This window comes from Littorina saxatilis, linkage group LG3 (assembly GCF_037325665.1).
Source record: "Littorina saxatilis isolate snail1 linkage group LG3, US_GU_Lsax_2.0, whole genome shotgun sequence".
Taxonomy (NCBI): Eukaryota; Metazoa; Mollusca; class Gastropoda; order Littorinimorpha; family Littorinidae; genus Littorina; species Littorina saxatilis.
The window spans coordinates 6552509-6578670 of NC_090247.1; the positions used below are offsets into that span (position 1 = coordinate 6552509).

At 42.6% G+C, this 26162-nt stretch overlaps 1 protein-coding gene across 1 annotated transcript in view; it reads left to right on the forward strand.

Moving 5' to 3' along the window:
• The window catches only part of LOC138961083 (receptor-type tyrosine-protein phosphatase H-like), a 52219-nt gene that overhangs the window by 4446 nt on the left and 21611 nt on the right, over window positions 1–26162 (forward strand). The window contains exons 4-14 of the mRNA XM_070332678.1: window positions 457–623; window positions 2375–2585; window positions 3196–3366; window positions 6791–6907; window positions 9231–9403; window positions 10089–10214; window positions 10779–11037; window positions 17360–17452; window positions 18607–18715; window positions 19903–19988; window positions 20407–20509. Coding sequence (XP_070188779.1) covers window positions 457–623; window positions 2375–2585; window positions 3196–3366; window positions 6791–6907; window positions 9231–9403; window positions 10089–10214; window positions 10779–11037; window positions 17360–17452; window positions 18607–18715; window positions 19903–19988; window positions 20407–20509 — 1615 coding nt within the window. The remainder of the gene's footprint in view (window positions 1–456; window positions 624–2374; window positions 2586–3195; window positions 3367–6790; window positions 6908–9230; window positions 9404–10088; window positions 10215–10778; window positions 11038–17359; window positions 17453–18606; window positions 18716–19902; window positions 19989–20406; window positions 20510–26162) is intronic.

Genomic DNA, 26162 nt, shown 5'->3' on the forward strand with positions numbered 1-26162 from the left:
CTGTTTCTGGTAACATGGCTAAAAAAAATAGGGTCGGTAGGTAGGGATTTTTTTTTTTTTTTTACCCCAAATGTAGACCAATAAAACTAACTTTAAAAATCGCGCAAAGAGACTGGATTCACTATACATAGAGACAAGACACTCAACACATTTACAAATCGTCAGCGGACTTTCGTTTTCACACGTTTTTGTTGTTCATTTTCTCACCCTGTCCTTTACCACCAAAAAAAAAAAAAAAAAAAATTTTGAGTTTGGAAAAAAAAAGTTTAGGGTCGGCGCCGAAATTTAGGGTTGGTCGGGTGACCAGAAACAGACCTTTTTTTTTTGGCCTTACAAAAATTGTAGCACTATTAGTCATAGTAGCCTAGGACGCGTGCGTACACTAATCGTACATCCTACGCATAGTCATAAGTTGAAATAAAATAAAAATTAATAGTATTAATCCTTTCCTCGCAGAGTATATACAAAATGTGATCCAAAACGCCACTGTGACATCAGTCAGTTCTACCTCGGCCAACATCACAGTTGTGGAGAGGTCCGATGCTGGTGATGACGTCGCTGCTTACGTCATTAATGATGGCAAAATGTGCTTCATATTTCAACGGACGACGTCTTGTGAAAAGGTGTGTGTAAGGGGGTTTGGGGAGCATGTGTGAGATTGGTGTGTATATGCCCCCCCCCCCCCCCCCCCCCCCCCCCTTGCCGCCTGATGTACCTCGTCTCATCTTTTTACATTTAGTCAAGTTTTGACTAAATGTTTTAACGTAGAGGGGGGAATCGAGACGAGGGTCGTGGTGTATGTGTGTGTGTGTGTGTGTGTGTGTGTGTGTGTGTGTGTGTGTGTGTGTGTGTGTGTGTGTGTATGTGTGTCTGTCTGTGTGTGTGTGTGTGTGTGTAGAGCGATTCAGACCAAACTACTGGACCGATCTTTATGAAATTTGACGTGAGAGTTCCTGGTAATGATATCCCCGGACGTTTTTTTTTTTTTCGATAAATGTCTTTCATGACGTCATATCCGGCTTTTTGTAAAAGTTGAGGCGGCACTGTCACACCCTCATTTTTCAATCAAATTGATTGAAATTTTGGCCAAGCAATCTTCGACGAAGGCCGGACTTCGATGTTGCATTTCAGCTTGGTGGCTTAAAAATTAATTGATGACTTTAGTTATTAAAAATCTGAAAATTGTAAAAAAACAAATATTGTTATAAAACGATCCAAATTTACGTTCATCTTATTCTTCATCATTTTCTGATTCCAAAAACATATAAATATGTTATATTTGGATTAAAAACAAGCTCTAAAAAATTAAAAACATAAAAATTATGATTAAAATGAAATTTCCAAAATCGTTTTAAAAATTATTTCATCTTATTCCTTGTCGGTTCCTGATTCTAAAAACATATAGATATGATATGTTTGGATAAAAACACGCTCAGAAAGTTAAAACGAAGAGAGGTACAGTAAAGCGTGCTATGAAGCACAGCGCAACCAATTTCAAACACTTTCACTAGCGGCGGTTCAGTTTCATTCTGTGAGTTCCACAGCTTGACTAAATGTAGTAATTTCGCCTTACGCGACTTGTTGTTTCTTCTGTGTCTATCTTTTTACATTTAGTCAAGTTTTGACTAAATGTTTTAACATAGAGGGGGGAATCAAGACGAGGGTCGTGGTGTATTTGTGTGTGTGTGTGTGTCTGTCTGTCTGTCTGTCTGTGTGTGCTATCCTTCCCAGCGCAACTACTACCCCGCTCTTCTTGTCAATTTCACTGCCTTTGCCATGAGCGGTGGACTGACGATGCTACGAGTATACGGTCTTGCTGCGTTGCATTGCGTTCAGTTTCATTCTGTGAGTTCGACAGCTACTTGACTAAATGTTGTATTTTCGCCTTACGCGACTTGTTTTCTTTCACTTCTTGGAAGGGAAGAATAGTAAGAATTTGGTTTCAAGACACGAGGATAGACCCAAAAATTATCATTGAAATGTCAAATGTTCACACCATCAGGGGGAATTCGCCCCCAACAAGGCGTCGCCCCTATACCCCTCATGGGGCCTACACGGCCCCTTGACCCCTGCCTCATTTTTGGACCCCCCCTATTATACTTGCACCAGCCCTGGTGTGTGGGTGCGGGTGTGTGTGTGTGTGTGTGTGTGTGTGTGTGCGAGTGTTCGTGTGTGTGTGTGTGTGTGTGTGTGTGTGTGTGTGCATGTGTGTGTATGTATGTGCGCGTGTGCGTGTGTGCGTGCTTGTGAGTGTGTTTGTGTGTGTGTGTATGTGTGTGTGTGTGTGTGCGCGTGTGTGTGTGTGTGTGTGTTTTGAATCAAAGAAACGCCTTAAAGAAAAAGGTTTTCATTGACGTTGTCACTTACATTACAGCCTGAGCCGCCACGTTGCCGGCCGCCTGGTGAGGCAGTTCTAATGGCGAAAAGACCCGAGGCAGATGATGACAACACAACGACAGTCGTGTTAGTAACTGACAACCTGCGTCCGTCATCAAATTACACATTTACAGTGATGCCATTACTCTGCAACGTCACCACGAAAGCAACCAACAAAAAACTTGAGCAGTTTACAACCTTGTTTGAAGGTATGGCGTTTTGTAATGCAAATATTTACCTACTTTTCATTTTGGAGTAAGTCTGCGTAATGATTCAAAACTTTGGGTGTGAAATTCGAAATTAATTTAAGTGATGTATTCATGAGCATTACAACGTTTGTGTGCGCTGGAGAGCAGTATAAAGTACGTGACAGTCGCAGGGATTTTTTGCAAAGCATGCACGGCTGCATGTTTAAATGTCAGGTATCATTTTGCAAAAGTAATTCTCTTCGCATGGTTTCTGCAGTGACCAACCATCCTGACCACAGCTGACGTCACAAGGGTAAGCGTAGTTTGGCTGACGTCGTCTTCTATCTTTCTTTCTTTTTTTCTTTTCTTTTTTTCTTTCGTTCTTTTCTTCCTTTATTTCTTTCTTTCTTTTTTTGTGTTTCTGTCTGTCTGTCTGTGTTCATAACTTCTTTTCTTTGTTTGATTGTGTATTTCTATGTTTCGTGTCTTTCTTTTGCTTCACTCTCTTTCTTTCTTTCTTTTTTCTTTTTTTCTTTCTTTTCAATTTCATTATACGAAACCACAAGTGAATGACTAAACTTAAAAGGAATGATAACTGTAGACATTGCTTGTTCTCGCACGCTCCATGCAGTGACCAACCTGACGGCCACCGCAAAAGGCAGACGGGTCTGGGTGGACTGGGATTCGCCACAGGCCCCTGCTGACGTCAACTACACTGTGTACATTGAGGACAGAGTGCACGTGACGCCTGAGAACAATTGCTCCTTCAAGGATGAGCGAAAAATAGTGTTGTGTCGATTTGGTGAGTACGGATGTCTGTGTAGGGTTGTGAAGTGTGCTGCTGAATAAATGATACGTAACCAAATGATTGCACCAATGTTCGTACCCCATTGTAAAACATTCGTCGCCGTGTCATTTCATCATAACTTTTTATACTATTAAAGGTCCTCCACTTTGCTCAACAAACCTACACAAAATAAGAATAGGCGCAACTTGGCATACATCACGCCAGGGGAAGTGGTACGCCAGAAAAATCGCTGTGGGGTACGGCAGCATTCTGCAGTCCGATAGTCAACCAGGTTTTGAGCTCGAAAGGCGTTTATCTTCCAAACAAATAAGTACTGTGTCGTAATTATCGAAGCCAGCTTAGTTTGTGTAACCGAGTCCCAAATGTACTTTACCCTTTCTCACCAAGCTTAAACACTCAAAGCAACTGACACAAGTTAAATTATCAGGTTCTTTATTTCCATAAGATGATGAGGGGAATGTGTGGGAAAGCGGGGGTTTACCTTCAAATACAAAACTTCCAATGTATTACTCTAGAACTAAAACAACCCAAAACAACACGTTCAATCCTTTACTCTAAAGCTATGTTCTAGATTCCCACTCTAGAACTACGCTTTAAAACAACACTCTAAATCCTCCCTCCAAACTACACTCCAAAGCTCTACTCTAAATCCTCACTCTCAACTTTAACAAGTCGCGTAAGGCGAAAATACAACATTTAGTCAAGTAGCTGTCGAACTCACAGAATGAAACTGAACGCAATGCAACGCAGCAAGACCGTATACTCGTAGCATCGTCAGTCCACCGCTCATGGCAAAGGCAGTGAAATTGACAAGAAGAGCGGGGTATTCGTTGCGCTGAGAAGGATAGCACGCTTTTCTGTACCTCTCTTCGTTTTAACTTTCTGGGCGTGTTTTCAATCCAAACATATCATATCTATATGTTTTTGGAATCAGGAACCGACCAGGAATAAGATGAAAGTGTTTTTAAATTGATTTCGACAATTTAATTTTGATCATAATTTTTATATTTGTAATTTTCAGAGGTTGTTTTTAATCCAAATATAACATATCTATATGTTTTTGGAATCAGAAAATGATGACAAATAAGGTGAACGTAAATTTGGATCGTTTGATAAAAAAAATATTTTTTTTACAATTTTCAGATTTTTAGTGACCAAAGTCATTAATTAATTTTTTAAGCCACCAAGCTGAAATGCAATACCGAAGTCCGGCTTTCGTCGAAGATTACTTGGCCAAAATTTTAATCAATTTGATTGAAAAATGAGAGCGTGACAGTGCCACCTCAACTTTCACGAAAAGCCACATATGACGTCATCAAAGACATTTATAAAAAAAATGAAAAAAACGTCTGAGGATATCATACCCAGGAACTCTCATGTCAAATTTCATAAAGATCGGTCCAGTAGTTTAGTCTGAATCGCTCTACACACACACACACACACACAGACAGACAGACAGACAGACACACATACACCACGACCCTCGTCTCGATTCCCCCCTCTACGTTAACACATTTAGTCAAAACTTGACTAAATGTTAAAACACAATAAAACTCTAATCTAAAACAAACGAAATCTAAACAATTCTTCAAAAAAATAATCTAACAGAACCTCTCCAACAAAACCCAACTGAACCCCTCTGACAAAACCAGACTAAAATCCCTCTACTAAAACTAACTACACCCCTCTAACGAAACCCCGTCGCACATTCCGCCATCCTGCAAATCACAGAATGCACGCCATAAGCATACGTAAACAACTCAACAATTTCAACTACCACAAACTAAATCCTTTAACAACAATAAAACACATCATTCCTACCAAATAACATGCCTACAATAATACAGTTCTCTCAAACACTCAACCGGTTTTCTAAAATATTCAATAAACAAAAGTTTTCCCGAACATTCAACTCACAAAACAATCTACTTGAACATTCAAATAAATCCTCCCACAAGCAGCATACTCTTCTTCTCACTGCTTACTCATTTACAGAAAGAAAAATGTGTTAACCTACCAGCAAAGAAATCTTCACATCCCGAAAGGATTTCAGCCCGTGACAGACATGTCACACAACGGCATCGAGAAAACACACGCGTCCTCTCCACTCAAGGATTCCAAGCAAAAGAAAGCCCCAGAAAAGGAAGCGCGCGTAATTTCGCGTGATACTTAAACATAAACCCAACCCAGAGGGATGTTAGGTTCAAAAAGACACCAATTTTACCTATGCAAATTTAAGAATCGGCTCTTCCGCCAGACCATTTCAATACAGACAAAACACAGTCTCGGAAACCTTAGTGGATCCCCGATAGTACAGGTTTGAATCCTCGATAGCACAGAGGTACCACGAGTTCACGAGTTCAAACGATGCGCAAAAGTACATGTGTACCGTAACTGTCGTTCCCAAGCTTACATTTGTTTGGGCTTAGCGGATTCATGATTGCATGAGGATTAACATGTTATTGGAGGCTTCAGTTTTCGATTTGTTACAGCATCGTATTTGTTAATATTGTTTGATTTTGGGATTTTTTTTTCAAAAATGGTGGAGATTACAAGAGGCTTGAAGCAACAAAGGTCATTCGATCTGGTAGTGAGATGTATTATAACTGTAATGCATCATTAGTAGTGTCCCAGTATGCAAGTGTGTTTGTGTCGTCCGCTAAAGAAAAGAGCATGTGTATTTTTTTAGGCAAGCGTCGCTGTGCTATCAGTGTACGGCTGCCAACAGTAAGTATCGTGCACTGTACACTGCAAGCGCGGCGACGCGTACGTGACAATACACATGCTATTATCTTCAGCCGACGACACAAACACACTTGCATTGTATTGGGGCACTGTTATTGATGCATTTAAGTTATGATACATCACACTGCCTGACCAAATGACCTTTGTTGCTTCAAGCCTCCTGTAATCTCCACTACTTTTGAAAAAAGTCAAAACAATCGAACAATATTGACAAATACGATGCTGTCACAAATCGAAAACAGATGCCTCTAAAATCAAACCGAGAACATGTTCATCTTCATGCAATCATGAATCCGCTGAGCCAAAAAGAAACTAAGCTGGCTTCGATAATTACGACGCAGTAATTATTTATTTTGAAAATACACGCCTTTCGAGCTCAAAACATGGTTGACTACCAGACTGCAGAATGCTGCCGTACCACACAGCGATTTTTATGGCGTACTACTTCCCCCGGCGTGATACAGACGCAAAGAAAGCCAAATCCACTATCGACAGGCGAGACGTATACCCTTGGTAACATGTGGGATCATTGTAGGTTTGATCCGGATGTTATGCAATCTTCCGGAAAATGCTTTTAAATCCGTCACAGGTTTGTGAATTTACATGGTAGTTTATGTGTGCCACGTACGTATCTCTGTGTCTGCGTACATACTTTTTCTTGTTTATGTCATAGGAAATGGGACACACGGCAACTGTAGCGGGGATGCGCCCAATGGATTCTGGGAGTATGACGTCACTGTTGAAGCGAACACGAACAAGGTTACCAGCAACGTAACCACTGGTATAACTGGTAAGACGGCCCTTTTCTCTAGTAAGAGCGTAATATAAAGTTGGCCAAAATATTATTGCAACAAATTTCAAACCCAAATTAAAGCATTAATTCCTGTGTGATTTCATTAAAACTGTATATGCCAGTTAAGGCCGTTCACTTAACCTTCAGGATCACCTTCTGGATTAAATATTTCTTTTACAGGGATCACGTGACCGCCGCACAAGTAAGGGTACCGTCAAAAATCTACCAGACAAAAACGGAAGAGCCGAATGAAAAATCGGAAAAAAATCACAATAGGCAAAAATTTGCAACTTTGACATACGAGAATAAAGTCAAACCAATTATCTACCCTGAACAGATTGTTTTGTTTTGCTACCTTGCGTATTTCGCGTGCTATGCTATTCCTACTGATGCAGGTGTCGATCGCAAGAGCGGTCAAAAACGGAACGTTTTACGTCAATTTGTATGGGTATCATGTCAAAAAGCGCTACATTTTAGCAATGACTTGGTGGATTGCTTTGAAACTTTCAGAATATTTTACCAACATACTAGAGATACTTCGTGCGAAAGTTTGGATCGTTACGGTTATTTATCCAGATGTGACGCAATGTTTCGGAAAATGTTGTTAAACTTGTCAAGAAGTTTTTAAACTCGTCATAGGATTGTTCACTTGTGTCCAAAAAATTCACGACTTTGCATATCTACAGATAAATGATTGATACAGATTCATTCTAAGTTTCATGTGCGTGTAGCCGCTGGCGTTAATTTGCTAGTCATGCAAACACATGAGGAAAAAATGGAACGTTCACGCTGTTTCGCGCTTTCAGCTGTTATCGCTGCGTGCCTCTTAAAACATGCTACGGTCACGCTTGGCTGGGCATCGCTGTGGCACCAGAATCATCGCTTAAATATGTAGCGTGTTTACAGGCCCAGCAAATTTGCGTCAGTGCTTACACGCACATAACACATAGCAGTGTGTGTATCAATCATATTTCTAAAGACATGCAAAGTCATGAATTTTTTTGACCCAAGGGAACAATCCTATGACGAGATTAAAAACTTCTTTCGAAAAATTGCATAACATTTTAACAAACACCTGTAACAATCCATCATTTCACTCGAAGTATCTTGAGTATGTTGGTAAAATGTTCTGAAAGTTTCAAAGCAATCCACCCAGTCATTGCTAAAGTGCAGACTTTTGTGTCATGATACCCCTAAAACATGACGCAAAAAGTCCTGTTTTTGACCGCTTTTGCGATCTACACCTTCATCAGTAGGAATAGCATAGCACGCAACATACGTAAGGTAGCAAAACAAAACAATCTGTTCAGGGTAGATCATTGGTTTGAATCTGTTCATGGTAGATAATTGGTTTGAATTTCTTGTCGTATGTCAAAGTTGCAAAGGTTTGCCTATTGTGATTTTTTTGTCGGTTTTTCATTCGGCTCTTCCGTTTTTGTCTGGTCGATTTTGACGGTACCCTTACTTGAACGGCGGTCACGTGATCCCTGTAAAAGAAATATTTAATCTAAATAGTGATCCTGAAGGTTAAGTGAACGGCCTTCTCTGGCATATAAAATTTTAATGAAATGACACGGGGATTAATGCTTTAATTTGGGTTTGAAATTTGTTGCAATAACTTTTTGGCCAAGTTTATGTTCCTCTACGAACCTAGCTGGCGGGTTTTGTGTTCGATATTGTCTGTCTGTCTGTTTGTCTGTCTGTGTGTCTGCTTTTCTTCCTGTGTTATCAAACATAGTTGTGCTGCTGCTATTAATGCTTCTGTTGGTGTAGGTGGTAGTGCTGATATTAATGTTGTTGTTGTTGTTGTTGTTGTTGTTGTTGTTGTTGGCGGTGGTATTGGTTGTGGTGATGGGGGATTTGGTTGTGGTGGTGGATGTGGGTGGTGGTGGTGGTGGTGGTTTTGTTGTTGTTGGCGGTGGTATTGGTGGTGGTGGTGGGGGATTTGGTTGTGGTGGTGGATGTGGGTGGTGGTGGTGGTGGTGGTTTTGTTGTTTTTGATTTTGTTGTTGTTGGTGGTGGAGGTGGGGGTGCTGGTGATGCTGTTACTACTGGTGGTTTTGTTTATGATGGTGTTGGGATGGTGGTTATGGTGGTTCCGATACTTATGTTGATGTTGTTTTATCGTTTTTGTTGCTGTTGTTGCTGTTGCTGTAGCTGTTGTTGTTGTCGTTGTCGTTGTTGTTGTTGTTAATGTTGTTGTTGTTGTTGGTGGTGGTGGTGGTGGTGTTGATGTCGTTGTTGTTGGTGTTGTTGTTGTTGTTGTTGTTGTTGTTGCTGCGGTTGTTGTTAGTGACGATGATGTTCATGACAATCGTAGCACCGGGCAAGGTGAGCACGCTCAACGTAAAACCATGGAATGAAACCGACACGTGTGGAGTCAAACAAAGGACCAATCGCAGCTTCGTTTGTGTGACGTGGAAAGAACTGTGCCCACGTGACCGGAACAGCTTTATCGGCCATTACCACCTCGTTCTAAATGGAGACAGTGAGGTAAAGAAGATCACCTACAGTTCTACAGATGTGTTGTTTTGCTGGTAAAGACAGGGGGATGGGTGGTGGGGGTGGAAGAGGGAGAGACCCCTCGTTGTTGGTGTTGCGGGGGAGAAAGTGGAGGCAAAGAGAAGGTGAGGTACAAAGTGATAGAAAAGCTCGGTAAAACAGGGAAAAATAGGTGACAGGGAGAGAAGGTGAGAGAGGGGCGATGGGGTTATATTTGACATATAGACCATGAACTGGAGGCTTATAGGTGGGGATGTTTATTAATTTTTGTTTCTTTGTTTTCAGTTACATGTTAAGTGGCGGTCTCATTACATAACAAGTAATACATTCGATCCTAAAAAAAATGTATGTTTTGACAAACCATATGTTCCGTTTTTGTTTTGAGCGGCCACCACCAAATGCCTACAAGTACCTAAAGACAAAATCTGTAAAAATATTGACAACGACGATGACAAATGACGATGATGACGACGACGACGACGATGAAGATTATGACGACGATAACTACGGTGACGTCGAAGATGACGACGGCGATGATGATGATGATGATGATGACGACGACGATAACGATGATGACGACGACGACGACGACGATGATGATGATGATGATGATGATGATGATGATGATGATGATGATGATGATGATGATGATGATGATGATGATGATGATGCACAGGACCAGGTCATGAGAAATGAAACATCAAACAATCACAGCACGGCGCGTGCAAACAGGCGGAACGCGACTCTCAACGAATACAATGTCTGGCTTCCCGCTAAACCAAACCACAAGTTTCAGTTGACGGTAAGCAGTACTAGGCGCACCTTCATTTTGTTTTTGTGCTTCCTTTGTTGTTGTTGTAGTGTTGTCATTGTTGGCGTTGCTGTTGGTGTTGTGGTATTTCTTGCTGTAAATTCGGGATCTGTTTACCAAGAATTCCATCCATATGTGTGTTTATGTGTCTGTGTGTTTGTCTGTCTGTCTGTCTGTCTGTCTATATGTCTGTCTGTCTGTCTGTCTGTCTGCCTGTCTGTCTGCCCTCGTGTCTGTCTATAACCTGTCTGACTGGCTGGCTGGCTGGCTGGTTAACTGATTGTCCCTCTCTTGCCTGCCTCTGTGTCCGTGCTTACAAGACGTCGTTTAGCACATCCTTGTATTGACGGGCTTCCTTTTGAAACGCATCCGTGGTCATAGTAGATTGACGCCCTCCCAAAGCCTATAATTAAAGCCCTTCATCCCTTTGCTCCGTCGGGCTTCAATGATTTTTTTGATTGGACGTCATCCACGTTGACAACCTCGAAGTTTTTAATGGAAGCCTATCCATGTATAATTCACAACTATAAATTAATATCATTTGTAAATCAACAGATCCGGCCAGTAACAACAGACGGCACAAAAGGACAAGAGTCCACCCTGAACTTTAGTACACCTGACGTCCCAAAGCCTGATGTTCCAGACAAGAAGGAAGTTGAACGCTATGTGCCCAAAGACCAAATCAACTCTACTGAGACCACCATCCAGTTCAAGGTCAATTCCATCAAGCATCTCTTCGAGGACAAAGATGGGAATCGTCTGCACACAGTGGTCTTGGTTACCGCTGGGGGGACAAAGCCGAAAGACTATGGCAGTGAGTTTGAGGATGGAAGAATAGTAGGGATAGTCTAGGACGGGTAATTGGGGATGTACAAGTGGTGAGAATGTGCGGACTGAATATGTCGTTGTCCGAACTGTTTCATTCGTACATTTGCATTAAGTTCAGCGAGTCTTAACTTGTCAGTCTCACGCGGAAACATCTCAGAATAGTTTTATTTTTATTTTTAGTGCACACTTATTATAGGCTACATTTGGAGCAGGAAGGGTTTCATATTTTTCCTTTTTACATTGAAGAATGATATGCAACCTCCCATCTCATCTTCCATCTAATTTATCGAAGTCTACTTCGATTTAATCTAAATGTAACATGATCTAATCTAATCTAACCTTATCTGAAATGGCCTGATAGAATCTAATGTGATCTGATCTGTTATTCCATTCGAATCTAATTGGATCTAATCCCGTCCAGTTGCATGCCAGAATCAGAAGTAGTACTACAGTTTAATCTAATTGGATCTAATCCCGTCCAGTTACATGCCAGAATCAGAAGTAGTACTACAGTTTAATCTAATTGGATCTAATCCCGTCCAGTTGCATGCCAGAATCAGAAGTAGTACTACAGTTTAATCTAATTGGATCTAATCCCGTCCAGTTGCATGCCAGAATCAGAAGTAGTACTACAGTTTAATCTAATTGGATCTAATCCCGTCCAGTTGCATGCCAGAATCAGAAGTAGTACTACAGTTTAATCTAATTGGATCTAATCCCGTCCAGTTGCATGCCAGAATCAGAAGTAGTACTACAGTTTAATCTAATTGGATCTAATCCCGTCCAGTTGCATGCCAGAATCAGAAGTAGTACTACAGTTTAATCTAATTGGATCTAATCCCGTCCAGTTGCATGCCAGAATCAGAAGTAGTACTACAGTTTAATCTAATTGGATCTAATCCCGTCCAGTTGCATGCCAGAACAAACACTGTACATAAGGAAGACGTGGAACTTGCGAAGAAAATGCGAAAAAGTGTTTGTGGGTTATCGTCCCTAGTCACATGCTGACGGCGAAAACAAAATGGCGGATCGCGTAGGTACCGATCGCGTGCGAGGTGGTGGTAAATTGTGCTCGGCTTTTTGTTGCAAGAACGCCCGTTACAAACAGAGCTGCTTCGGGAAAACTTTCCACAAGTTCCCTAAAGAAGAAAAAAGGTGGGTTGTGCAGTGATTATTTCATCAGGTTTACCTTCTTCAGAATGAGAATGCAATGGCTCGAGTCAACTCACTCAGTCTCAGATAAGCCAACTGTCTCTGGGCATTTTTGTCTGCTGTGATACTAGATCTACAGTATTTATAGAACTAATATGCAAATGAAATATTACAAACATAGCATGGATCGGTTCATCCTGAGATTTCTGTACTAGCTGTACTATGTACGCGTGTGTCTGCGTGTGTACCTGTGTGTGCATGTGTACACTGTACTTACGACTGTGAGTGTGAGTCAGCAGTCAGTACAAAACAACAGTTTACACTTGATGACAAACTACCCGTGGGCATATTTGCCGAAATCTTTATCAAACCTTGCTTACGGGAAAACTACAGTACAAAGGTACATCACTCATCCGTTTTGCGTTCAGGCAGAGCGTTAGATTTAGACTGAAGATCTGATTTATTTTTTGTCTTTCCTTTTTGCTTAGTTTAACAATAACATTGTTGTTTTTATTGTCAAACTAGGTGCAGAATATGGATGCAATTCACAAGGCGAGAGGACTTTGAAAAGCTGCAGCCAGCTGATGTTCAAGGTCTCAAGCTTTGTACTGATCACTTTGAGGCCAACCAGTAAAACAATCCTGCAGAGAGGATCACTTGTGTGGAATGCTGTCCCGACATTGTTTGCAGTGCCCAATCCACCACCGAAGGTTATTTATTTATTGGTTTTAGGTTTTTGCAAACCAATGAAGCACACTATTAAATGCAGGTTGAGTAATGACAAGTTTGAGGCTGATGTAAGAATTGAAAAAAAACAGCATTGTTCCCATCAAATAATGCCTGTTTGCATTTAGCGCAAAAAAATGATAAGGCCAACAAAAAAAAGTTACTTATTTTGGATCGACGTCTTGATTATGATGATATGATGAACTTATTTTGCAAAAAAACAGCCCCAAATGGCAAAAAAAGTATAGGGTCGGCGTCAACAACAAAAAAGTTGTATGTTTCTGGTCACCTGACCCTACCTATGTTTTCCCGACGACCCTAGACTTTTATTTTGCATTTTCAAAAATAAAAGGGGTATTCGAAAATCAATTGTTTTCCTGTTTTTCAACAAAATAAGTTAAAAAGATGGTTTTAAAAAAAAAAAGTTTAGAAAAAAATCTCCACCTTTAGTCATGTTAGGCCACAAAAAAAGTCTGTTTAAGGTAACATAGGCCCCCCAAAAATAGCGTCGGTAGGTCGGCTTTTTATTTTTGTATTTTAGCCATCTGAATATTTTAATTTCATTTTTTAATGCCCCAAAAAAGTCTAGGGCCGGTGGGAAAAAAATAGGGTCGGTCCGGATACTGTAAACAGATTATTTTTTGTTTTGCCTTACGAGAAACATACACTTCTTTGTGTGGCCTAAGACCAATGCCATGAAATTGGGAGAATTGTTTCATTGTGACTGGGTGTTGGTTGTGAGTTTGTCAGTTAAAGAGCTGTGCATTTGCAGGTTGCTAGTGGGAGGAAGCCACCATCGCAAAGGGTAGCTACAAATGAAGCCAGCACCGACCTGTCGCCTGATGCACAAATTGTTCAACCAGGTAAGAGATTTTTAACCATGAAGAACACCCTGACATCAAAAAATGTTTAAACCCATCCATTACATAGTTGATAATTGCTGTATAGGGTGACGGGCGCTGTGGCGGGGTGGTAAGACGTCGGTCTATTAACTCGGAAGGTCGAGGGTTCGAATCCCGGTCGCGGCCGCCTGGTGGGTTAAGTGTGGAGATGTTTCCGATCTCCCAGGTCAACTTATGTGCAGACCTGCTAGTGACTTATCCCCCTTCATGTGTACACGCAAGCACAAGACCAAGTACGCACGAAAAAGATCCTGTAATCCATGTCAGAGTTCGGTGGGTTTTAGAAACACAAAAATACCCCGCACGCTTCCTCCGAAAGCGGCGTATGGCTGCCTAAATGGCGGGGTAAAAACGATCATACACGTAAAATTCCACTTGTGCAAAAAAAATGAGTGCACGTGGGAGTTTCAGCCCACGAGCGCAGAAGAAGAAGAAGAAGAAGAAGAAGCTGTATAGGGCGGATGCATGGATGGATGAAATTGTACCTGTAGTTCCAACACGTAAAGATGGGAAACATATCCTGTTAGAGGCATGGTGTAACAAGAAACAATTAAGTAGCTCTATTCCCATCTCCCCCCCCCCCCCCCCCCCATTTCCCCGTCGCGATATAAGCTTCGTGGTTGAAAACGACGTTAAACACCAAATAAAGAAAGAAAGAAAGAGGCATGGTGTGTGAGGAGTTTACCTGGTACTGTTGTCCTAATCAATCAATCAATCAATCAATCAATATGAAGCTTATATAGCGCGTATTCCGTGGGTACAGTTCTAATGGCCTCACCCATTCAGTACCAAACAAGGTCAATTCCATCATTGTTCCACATCGTATCCATAGTTGCTAATACACTTCATTTCTGGCCTGCCTTCCTACGCTATTGTTTATTTTCATTTTGTGATTTAATTACACGTGTTTTAATTTCTTCCAGGTTGTAACTTGTTATGGTTATGTTATTTTATGTGTGTTTTCTTTTTTAGATGACATTCAGGCGATCCTGGAGGACATAGGATGTAAAGCATCAAAGTCGTCATCTTCCCCATCCCCTCGTGAAGCGGAACTTTGGCAGAAGGTCAACAAACTGAGGAGCAAGGTTTTCCGATTAGAAAAGAAAACGATGGAACCCCGTGTAAAACGAGCGAGTAAATTAGCCAAGCCTCCCAAGAAAGACTTTGTAGTAGAACAGTTGTCTCATATATTATCAGGCGAGGCGAGCTATTTTGCCATTTATGCCTGTTACATATTTACCGGTTATCTGCTGCTGTGTCCAATCCTGGCAGAGACGGGAACGCATGTTACCAAGGAGCTGAAGGAGAGTCAATGAGATGAGAGAATGTGATTAACAATTGCCAACTCTCTCCGTACAAAGAGGGTCCAAAATTGTATAAAAAAAAATAGATGGTAGGCAATTCAAAATTAAAAAAAGGACTCTCGGAGCATGGACTTAATGAGTCAAAAATTAAAGAAGGCTCTATGAGCCGAAGTACATGTTTTGTCTATTGTCTTTTTTATTTTGAATTCCCTACCATCTATATTTTGATACAATTTTGGACCCTCCCTGGTGTGTTGTTTCTGATGTACCTTTTAGTCTGTTTACAGTAACATAGGCACACAAAAAGAGGGTCGGTAGGTCGGCTTTTCTTAAAAAAAATTTATAACCATCTTTTTAAATTATTTTGCAAAAAAACAGGAACAAAATTGATTTTTTTTTCTTTTTCTTTTTTTCCAAATGCCAAAAAAAAAAAGTCTAGGGTTGGTCTAGAAAAATAGGGTTGGTCGGGATACTGTAAACAGGCTATTTTGCTTTGTTTTGCCTAAGCAAAGACTAACAAACTTTCTTTAGGGTCTGACATTGTATATACTATACAATTTTTGGGGTATTAACTAAATACATGTATACAGTTTTCGATTCCTTTTATACTTTTTCACAAATTAGCCCCCCCCCCCCCTTTTTTTTTTGTAGTCTGCCCTGGGGGCGGGAGGTCTCCTAATTTCGGTTTCTAGGGTCACCTTATGCTTCCCCATGAGCTGAGAACTTAATTTAAAATGAGCCTCGATTTTTTTATTTGTATTTTGTAATTGTGCCTTTGTCCAGTCACATGATTTCACTTTGTACTTAAAAACTTGGCGCTGTCATCATTTATTGCTATTTATTGTTCAGTTGTTCAGTATTTATTGCTATTGGGCATCAGTTATTCAGTTGCCCTCTTTCGAATGAGCCATGCATGCATTATGGATGTGTTTAGCAATGTAAAAGAAGAAACAATGTGAAGCAAACATATAGCACCAAATAAAATAACTGAATCAGAATGGAAACTTCTTCAGTGTATGTGTGTGTGTGTGTGTGTTTGCTGTTTTAAATACCGAAAATGTGAAAATAAAGCAAGTCACAGCATGAGAAAGATCGACTGTACTAGTCATGACAAAGCAGGAGACAGCCTGGTCAGCATGTAGAAAAGGGGAATAACTCGTATTTAGCCATTCTCATTTCTAAGCATGCCCAATGAGGAAGTTATCCTTCTTCCCATTGTAGTTTCTTTGGCCAGAATCAGAAGTAGTACTACAGTTTAATCTAATTGGATCTAATCCCGTCCAGTTGCATGCCAGAATCAGAAGTAGTACTACAGTTTAATCTAATTGGATCTAATCCCGTCCAGTTGCATGCCAGAATCAGAAGTAGTACTACAGTTTAATCTAATTGGATCTAATCCCGTCCAGTTGCATGCCAGAATCAGAAGTAGTACTACAGTTTAATCTAATTGGATCTAATCCCGCCCAGTTGCATGCCAGAATCAGAAGTAGTACTACAGTTTAATCTAATTGGATCTAATCCCGTCCAGTTGCATGCCAGAATCAGAAGTAGTACTTAATCTAATCAAGTCTAATCCAACCGAATCAAAACTTAATTAACTAAGCAAAACTAAAAATAAAATAAAAAGTAGCCTATATACATTAGGAGTATACTACCTTCATTCAACCTCAGCTCTTACTATTTTTTCTTCACAAATCACGTACAACCACACGCGTACATACTCTCTCTCTCTCTCTCTCTCTCTCTCTCTCTCTCTCTCTCTCTCTCTCTCTCTCTCTCTCTCTCTCTCTCTCTCTCTCTCTCTCTCTCTCTCTCTCTCTCTCTCTCTCTCTCTCTCTCTCTCAGTTCAATTCAATTCTCTCTCTCTGCCATGTTCTATTTACCTTTTGAACATTTTTTCGACGCTGACGTCATCCCCTTTTCAATTGCGTCATTCATTTCGTCATATAATAATTCATTCGCTTGCAGTTTACCAGCAGGCGGCCGAAAACAACCAAACTAAGTTATTGTTACTTTTTGTTTGTCTGTGCACTCAAAAGACCGTTGGATCGACATGTTTGTGATTGTGACGTATTGTTTTGTCAATAACAAACGTTCCAACAAATAACTTTTCTTGTTTGTTTTTTCTTAAGCAAAACTAAACAAAACAAAACTAAGCTAAACTACACTTAATTCATTCACAATACAATACAATACAATACAATACAATACAATATTATTCCAGAATCAGAGGACGTCGACAAATACCCCGGATGGGAGAACCGAAATGAGGCGTTGGAAAATGGTGGTTACCGAATCAGCGAAGACGCCATAAACAGTATGTTTTATGTTGGATTTTGGATTTTAATTGTGAGCTATTAAATGTGTGAGTATGTGGGTGTAGTTCAGTGAGTGTGTGTGTGTGTCTGTGTGTGTGTGGGTGTGTGTGTGTGTGTGTGTGTGTGTGTGTGTGTGTGTGTGTGTGTGTGTGTGTGTGTTTGTGAGTGTGTGTGCCTGGATTTATGTGTCTACGTCTGTCTCTCTGTCCGTCTGTCTCTGTCTGTTTGCATGTCTGTCTGTCTGTCTGTGTCAGTATATTGGTATGTGCACTGGTTTATGTGTACACTATTTCTCGCTATCGTCGTACGAGACTGTTGCTCTGTTACTTTATAGCAAAACAGTCAATATATGTCACTGCTTGGTTTTCTGGGTATAAGTATTTACCTTGTCAGCCCAATTTCTTATAATTAAGGTATCACTGTCGACGAATGAGCCATTGGCCGACCCTCAAAACGAGTGCATTGCAATATTGATCTGTCTTCGAAGAAGGAACAGCTTATACTGCGGGTTGTTCCAGTTTTCCTACAGTATGAGAAATTATGTTTTGTTTATTCTTTGGACGAGTTAAAACGCATTGAACTTCCAATTGGCCTGAAGTATGGGGATTTGTTATTGACGCTGAATAAGCGACGGAGACAGTCATGTACTTCCACACTTTTGCCAAACGGTGTGGAATAACGTGCTTTTCTTTGGGCGAGCGACACAGAAATGTACTTCCATTTCTCCTTTTTTGTATGGACGAGAGACAGAAAAACGTACCGGCAAAGTTAGATAGACTCGTGCATTTTTAGTATTATAATGTGTATAGTTGTGACGAAGTGAACTCCACCAGCTCACAGGGTAAACACGTGTGTGTGTCTAAACAATAAAAAACAAAATATATATCTGTACTCACCAATACAAGAACAGCACAAGACAGTACGATTTTTTGCTTATGTAAGCTTCATCAGGAACAGACAAACACAAAAGGCGACACAAAGCAGACGCAACACGGAACGAACAAGGTTTGAAAAGAATAGCATGTGTGTGTGTGCAGGTGTGTGTGTGTGTGTGTGTGTGTGTGTGTGTGTGTGTGTGTGTGTGTGTGTATGTGCGTGTGTGCGTGTTTGTGTGTGTGTGCATCGTTTGTAAAGTATATATCAACTGTTACAGAACTGTCAGGCAGCGGGCCTTTGACAGTGACAATTGGCGACGACGTGAACTGCACCAGCTCACAGGATAAATATTGCGATGGAGCACTGGAAGCGGGCAAAACATACTCGTAAGTTTACTTTGGGAGGGCGTCCATCCACGATGAAGACCGAGAAGTTTCAAATGGAAGCATGTTAATGTAATTGTAATTCAATCTGACGACGATATCTTTCCTGCTTTCTTGCGATGGTAAACAGACACAATTGGTTCTGTTCTGTTATGGTCTCGGTATTTCGTTGGCCTTCATATTTCCTACTTGTAAAATGACCCTCAAAGCTAACCGAGACTAGTTGAGGCTGTATCAATGCGCCTCGCCAGCAGGTTGTTAATGGCTTTTTTTAATGAGTGGTTATCGACAATTAATGACCGCTAATATTTAATGAGTTGGGGCATTCTGACCAATCACATGATCTGTTTCATTAAAACGCCAACTTGATTGAATTACAGTGTTTATTAGCTAAGGCTTTTTCATTGAAATAGGGAAGAGTTTTGAAGTTGCGTGTGCTGTTTGGTTCCAATTTTATGTCAACGGGGGACTTTTTTTAAATTTCACAAAAGCATCTGAAAACTTCCATTTTAGATTCCTCATGACATTTAGACAATTTTTTTGTTTAAATGCAAACGTTTACATTCTTTTGTGGAGGTGAAACCGTTGAACTGATTTTAGAAACATAGAAATCCGACAGAGTTATTTCTGGAGTTCGTTACCGGCAGGGTATGTAACGGATGTCTTTAAAAGTACCCCCTTCGTTTCTTTCCTGTGTAAGCAACCGTGTTCACCTCCAAACATTTTTGAACTTTTTTTTTTCTTTTTTTCCCCCCGTCTTTACACCCGTTCCTTGTCCCGACCCTGCACTCACTGCTCCATCCACATCTGAATGTCGTCCCGCTGCCAGACTTGTCGATTTTACAGACGCTCCCGGGGGGGGGGGGGGGGGGGGGGATGTCGGGTCGCTGCGGTTGGCTGCTGAGTCACTTCGACGGTGTTCAGTAGTGGGTCTGTTCCGAGCTAACGGACGCAGCCCCACTACCTACTATGCCCCCAACTAACGACATTGACTGTTAAGTCGCGGAGCCAGACTGAGTGAGCGTCCCCTTCAGAGAGCATGTTTGAACTTTTTACACGGGGTGAGAGGATATATCCTTCCCATTGGACATGCAATCATTTATTAACTTATGTGTTTATGTATTTATTTATTTACTAATTATTTATATATTTTGTTTTTGTAAATGGACACTGATGTCTTTTATCCACAGGGTGTGGGCGTCCCTGTGCAACGAAGCGCACTGCGTGCTAGTATTGCTCGTCGCTAACCAAACGACAGCTGCCACTCCAACCTTGGGTACACAATAATGTCTTCTTTATATCCCATTCCACTCCTCCAGCCTTCAACGTTACTGAATTCCTGCTGTCTGTCTGTTCTGCTTGAATTATGTTTTTCTGCGTACCTCATTAATTGAATAGCTCCTGACTACTCTGCCAAGACTGCAACATTGGCACAATGCTAACAGAACAACAAGACATCGATGCATGTATGAATCAATGAATCATTAAGTATTGAAATGAATAAAAACACAAAAAACGTACTACAGAAATAAATAAAATATATACATAAATAAAACCTTCCGATAGTGGCGTGACTGCAATGGAACTCACACAGTAGCAAAAACAAATTGATTTATTCGTATATTGTGTGTGTGTGTGTGTGTGTGTGTGTGTGTGTGTGTGTGTGTGTGTGTGTGTGTGTGTGTGTGTTTCAGAAGAAGTGCTTGCACCGTGGAAGCTGGCAGGGATTCTGCTTGGAGTTTTCGGTGGGGCGATACTCATCGGCGTGCTCCTCTGCTGTACCACTTTCCGCGACAAGTAATGTCTTTCTTTCTCTCTTCCTGTGCAGGTTGATTTATCTATTATTTGATTTGAAGTACTTTTTTCTTTGCTGATGTCATGTGTTGGGTACTTTGGGGATTTTTACACCCCCGGTATAGCGGTGTGTATAGGTTTCACTGGATGTGTTTGTTTGTTTGTGTGTTTGTGTGTTTGGGTTCGCATATAGATCTCAAGAATGAACGGACCGATCGTCACCAAACTTGGTGAACAGGTTCTATACATTCCTGAGACGGTCCTTACAAAAATTGGGACCAGTCAAACACACGGTTAGGGAGTTATTGGTGGATTTTTATCGGGGATACGGGTTAAGGGGATGGGGGTAATTTGGTTATACTCTTTCTCTTGATCTCTCTGACAATTCAGAACAATGTTAACTTTTAACTATAATATTAATGAATTTATATCGATTTAATGTTGTACCATTTCCACTTCAGTTGGGATTGCATAAGGCAGTGCGGATTTTAAGAGTGATTACATAGACGTGCTTCCTCGCTTGTAGTAAACATATAGACATGTATGGTTCCAATTAGTTACTTCAATTATTAAGATTAATTTATTTAAAACAAGATCAGCATGTTTAGGGTCATGAGTATGAAGCATAATTATGTCTGACGTCAGTTGCGCACACACTTTTTTCACACAGGAAGTAAAAGGTGACCCAAAAAACACTTATGCCATTTATTAAAATGCTAATAACTCCTAAACTTCTACAGCACTACAAATTTGCTGTACAATGGCTTGAGATATGGGATGATAAGTTCACAGTTTGCACGTTAAATGTTCTGACTTTTATGCTATTTCGGGAGGAAAAAAATCCAAATTCTAGGACTGACGCAAAATTACGAGACCTATTTATTTGTTGGTTTTCCTGAATAATCTTGGATACACAAAAACACCCTTAGACAATAGATGAGTTAAATCATCAATTACAGGAGGTTTGGAGGGTGGAACATGGATGAGTGTTGCCAATACTCAGAGTCAATCAAACCTCCTACGACGGGCGCAGTGGCGTGGTGGTAAGACGTCGGCCTCCTAATCGGGAGGTCGTGAGTTCGAATCCCTGTCGCTGCCGCCTGGTGGGTTAAGAGTGGAGATTTTTCCGATCTCCCAGGTCAACTTATGTGCAGACCTGCTGGTGACTTAACCCCCGTTGTGTGTACACGCAAGCACAAGACCAAGTGCGCACGGAAAAGATCCTGTAATCCATGTGGGAGTTCGGTGGGTTATGGAAACACGGAAATACCCAGCATGCCTACTCATGAAAAGCGGAGTGAGCTGACTATGCGTGTGGGGAAACCCAATGGGCAAACGAGCTCACACGTAACCAGAAAAATTCTGGAACGCTGAAGAAGAAGAAGAAACCTCCTAATTCTGAGGCGTTCTCTGAATTGATGATGATGTACATTATTTATTTATTATTATTATTATTATTTATTTTTTCTTTAAAAATAAGTGCAAAAATAAAACCACTTGACCTATCATCTCACATCAAAGGCTAATGTACACCAAATATGAAGTCAATTGTTAAAGTGATTTAGGCGTTATTAGCATTTTAATACATGTGATTTTGGGGGCGTCATCCTCCGATAGAATGCTTGACATGTCGGTACCCAAAGGCACCTCTGATTGAACCCATACAGGGCCGGACTAGGCAAAGAGGAGGGGGGGTTGCCAGTGGTGGTCCAGGTCCCCTTGTGGGGGTCAGGGGGCTTCGCCCCCTGAAGCTGGAGGGTAGGTCATATTCTGAGATAGGAAAATGGTCGCTCCTTGCATCTTCTTCTTCTTGGCGTTCGCAGAGGTTACACAATCAGTCCAGCACTGGTGATAAATGTTGTCGTTTTCTCCAACTCCTGTCGACTGCCGTATAGTTTGGTCTGCAAGGGAGTTGGTGACGGCCACACTTCTTTTCGTTCCTCATCTAGTAAGGGACATCGCTGTAAGATGTGTTCCGCTGTTTGGTCCTCTTGACCGCAGGCACAGGTTGGTGATGGCGCCAGCTTGAACTTTCGGTTCATGTGAGCATTGAGCCTGTTGTGGCCAGTACGCAGTCTGATGAGGTTGACTTGCTGCTCTCTGGACATTGTGTGGTAGTCATCTCTGTTTGTCCTTGGCCTCATCAATGCCTTGATGATTGTCTTCTGCTCACTAAAGCTGACACTGTTTTCAGGTTGGTCTTCCACGGCTCCTTCTTTTGCCAGCTCATCTGCCCTTTCATTTCCTGGTATCCCACAGTGTGCTGGTATCCACTGGAGGACAACTCTTCTGGTTTGTCTGACCATCTGTAATGCTTTGGCCAGCTGTGGGAGTTTGTCGTTCTCTAGGGCCTGAAGGACTGAAAGGGCGTCCGAGAGGAAGACAACTTGGTAGCAAGGGTCTGCGGAGTCCTGAACGAAGGAGGCGGCCTGCATGAGAGCTTCTGCTTCTGCTTTATAGTTTGAGCAGTGTTTGCCAGTGGCAACGCTGGATGTAGCTGTATGTCCCCCAGGGAACTGGATGAGAATGCCTGCACCTCCATTGAGCACGGCGTTAGTTGCTGATCCATCGGTGTATACATGGATCCACGCCTCTTTTGGGTACTGTTCGTCGATCAGGGCTAAGGTGAGTGCCTGTCGAGCTGTGTCATTCTGATCTTCTCCTGAGGTAACATGTGGAACACTGGTGCAGATCTGGATGCCTGGTTTCTCTGTTGCCTTGGGGGTTTCCTCTTCTTCTTGAGTCAGAGGTAGAGTGTTCTGTGGAAGGACTTCCCTGTACTGTCGAGAAAGTCTCTTGCTCTCGTGTACAAAACTGCTCCGTTTAAGCCGGTTCTTGGTGAGGTTGCTCAGTCTGTGCTTCATGGGGTGGTCGGGTAGGCACTTGAGCTTCTCGGCCTGTACCATAGTCTTGGCTTCTCTTCTCTGACAGAGGGGTTGGATGGTGGTAAGCTTCTCCATTTCCTTGATGGGCGTGGATTTCATTGCACCGGTGATGAGTCGGAGGGCCTGGTTTTGCACACGGTCAAGGGTCTGCAGGTTTGTCTTGGCTGAGGTTGACCACGCTGTGGAGCCGTACTCGAGGTGGGGTCTGATTGTTCCCTGGTATACTGTCTTCAGTATCTTCTCGTTCGCTCCCCAGTTGGTACCTGCCAGCTTCCTGAGTATGGCTAGCTTGCGCCGGGCCTTCGTCTCTGCCTGTGCAATGTGTGGTTTCCAGGTCTGCCGTCTATCAAAGGTGACACCAAGGTACGTTGCTTCTTCATCCTCTCTCAGAGGAGTTCCACCAAGCCTAATGGTTCCGGCTTTCTGCTTTGGCGACAGTGTGAATAGGGTGGTGGAGGATTTCTCCTTGTTGATGGAGACGCACCAATCTTCTGCCCATGCGTTCAGCCTATCTGCCGCTTGCTGCATTCTGTAGGTGGCAGTACTTGCGTGCTCCTCCTTGCACCAGATCACAAGGTCGTCTGCGTAGAGAGCAGCTTTGATCCCCTTGGGCATCTCAGACACCAGATCGTCGATGAAGAGAAGGAAGAGTGTTGGGGAGAGGACTCCGCCCTGAGGGACGCCATGACGAAGGAGGAACTTCTTGCTTTTGGTCTGGTCGACGTTAACTCTTGCCCTGCGGTTATAGAGGTAAGAGCGAATCCACTGGTACATGTTGCTGGACACGCCTTTCCTCAGCAGTTTTACAAGGAGTCCATCTTTCCAGACCTTGTCAAAGGCCTTCTGAAGATCTATCCAGGTGACGAAGACCAGCTTCTGTTCCTGAAAGGCATCTTCAACTTCTTGCGCCAGGTAAGTGACCTGATCTTCAGTGCTGCGGAACTGTCGGAATCCAGCTTGTTCAGGGGCGAGGAGGTTCCTGGATTCCAGGTACCGCCTGAGGCGCTCGTTCACAATTCTCTCCAGGGTCTTCACAACACAGCTGGTGAGGCTGATTGGGCGATAGCTGGTGGCCTTCTTTGGATCCTTCCCTTTTTTTTAAGATGGGGATCATGATCGCTTCTCGCCAGAGTTGTGGTAGCGATCCTTCTTGCCAGCTGCTGTTGAAGACCTCGAGTAGCTTGTTCTCTGCTGCACTACCAAGGTGGGTTAGCATCTCGTTGGTGATGCCGTCTGGGCCAGGGGACTTCTTCGCCTTTGACTTTTTCAGAGCTGAGTGCAGCTCGTGGAGTGTGAGTGGTTGACTCATGGCGTCCACTGTCGACTGTCTGGCAGGTCTCTCTCTTTTCTCTCTTCTTGCTTCTCTCTGTTTCTCGGGGCTAACATGGAGGTTGCTCTCAGCTGCATAGCTTTCAGCAAATTGGTTGGCAGCATGCTTTCCAGTTAGCACCTTCCCGTTCTCTTCTAATGTGATCTTTCCTCTGCTGGTGTTCTCATCATTCAACTGCTTGGTGAGCCTCCAGAGCTTTCTGCCATCCTTCTCAAGGTTCAGAGAGCTTGTCTTCTCTTGCCAGCTTCTCCGTCTTGCCTGTAGCTTCTTTTTGAGAAATTTGGCTTTGCCTTCCTGGAGGCGGATGTTGTTGTTTTGTGACGGGTTGACTTCTGCTTCCCTTCTGGCGTCTGCCAGATCATCATCCAGTTCCTGCAATTCATTGCTCCAGTAGGGCTTATAGTCTCTCCTGGCACCCCTGGGAATGGACTCACGCGCTGCTCTGAGGATGCTCATGTTGAAGTCCTTCGCCACCATGTTGATGTCTCGACCCTCGACTCTGATGTCTTTGGTGAGTTCGCTGGTGCGGTGTCTAAAGAGGAACCAGTTCGCTCTTTTGTAGTTCCACCGTGGGAAGGAAGCTTCAGTGCAGGACTCCATGCCCAGGGTCAAAAAGACTGGCCGATGGTCACTTCCACCTAGCTGTTCTCCGACCTCTCTGCTGGTTAGCTGGTGCATGTCTTCCGTGCAGAAGGCTAGGTCAGGAGTTGATGTAGTGTGCCATCTTCTGGAATAGAATGTAGGGCAGTCAAAGGGACTGTTCAAAAGGATGAGACCTTTGTCGTCCTGCCAGTTCTCCACCTCTTCTCCTCTCCGATCCAGGTGGTCATATCCCCAACTCTGTGAATGACTGTTGAAGTCACCCACCACGATGAAGTTGGAGGCCTTTGCGGGGATCGTGTCAAGGGCGAGGTGTCTATCATTGGGGCAGTAGAAGTTGACAAGATGGAATTCTGATGTCTTCGTCTGGATTCGAATCACCTGATATTCGGAGTCCTCCATGTGCGTTTCTATCAAACAGGCATTGATGTTGTTCCTGATGAGGGTCAGGATTCCACCTTTGCTTCGGTCTGTTCGGTCGGACCTAAGGCATTGGTAGCCTCTCACTTTGAAGGACTTTTGGGGTGTCAGGTGGGTCTCCTGAATACAGCAGATGTTGATGTTCTTCTCATGCAGGATATGCTCCAACTCTGTCTTCTTGTTCAGGATACTTTCTGCGTTCCAGTGCATGACCTGAAAAGGTCGCTGCTGACTGGGTTTCTTCCTGGTTGTGGTGGTGCCAGTCACTTTCCTCCCGCGTCCCCTGGCGTGACAAGACGGACGGGAGGGACCTCCAGTAGTTGGGGCTGGGTCCCTTTGAGGCATGGGACCCGACGCTGCTCCACTCTGGGGGGTCCTCAATGGGCGAGCGCCATTTCCATCTGTGCTGGTTGATTGTGTC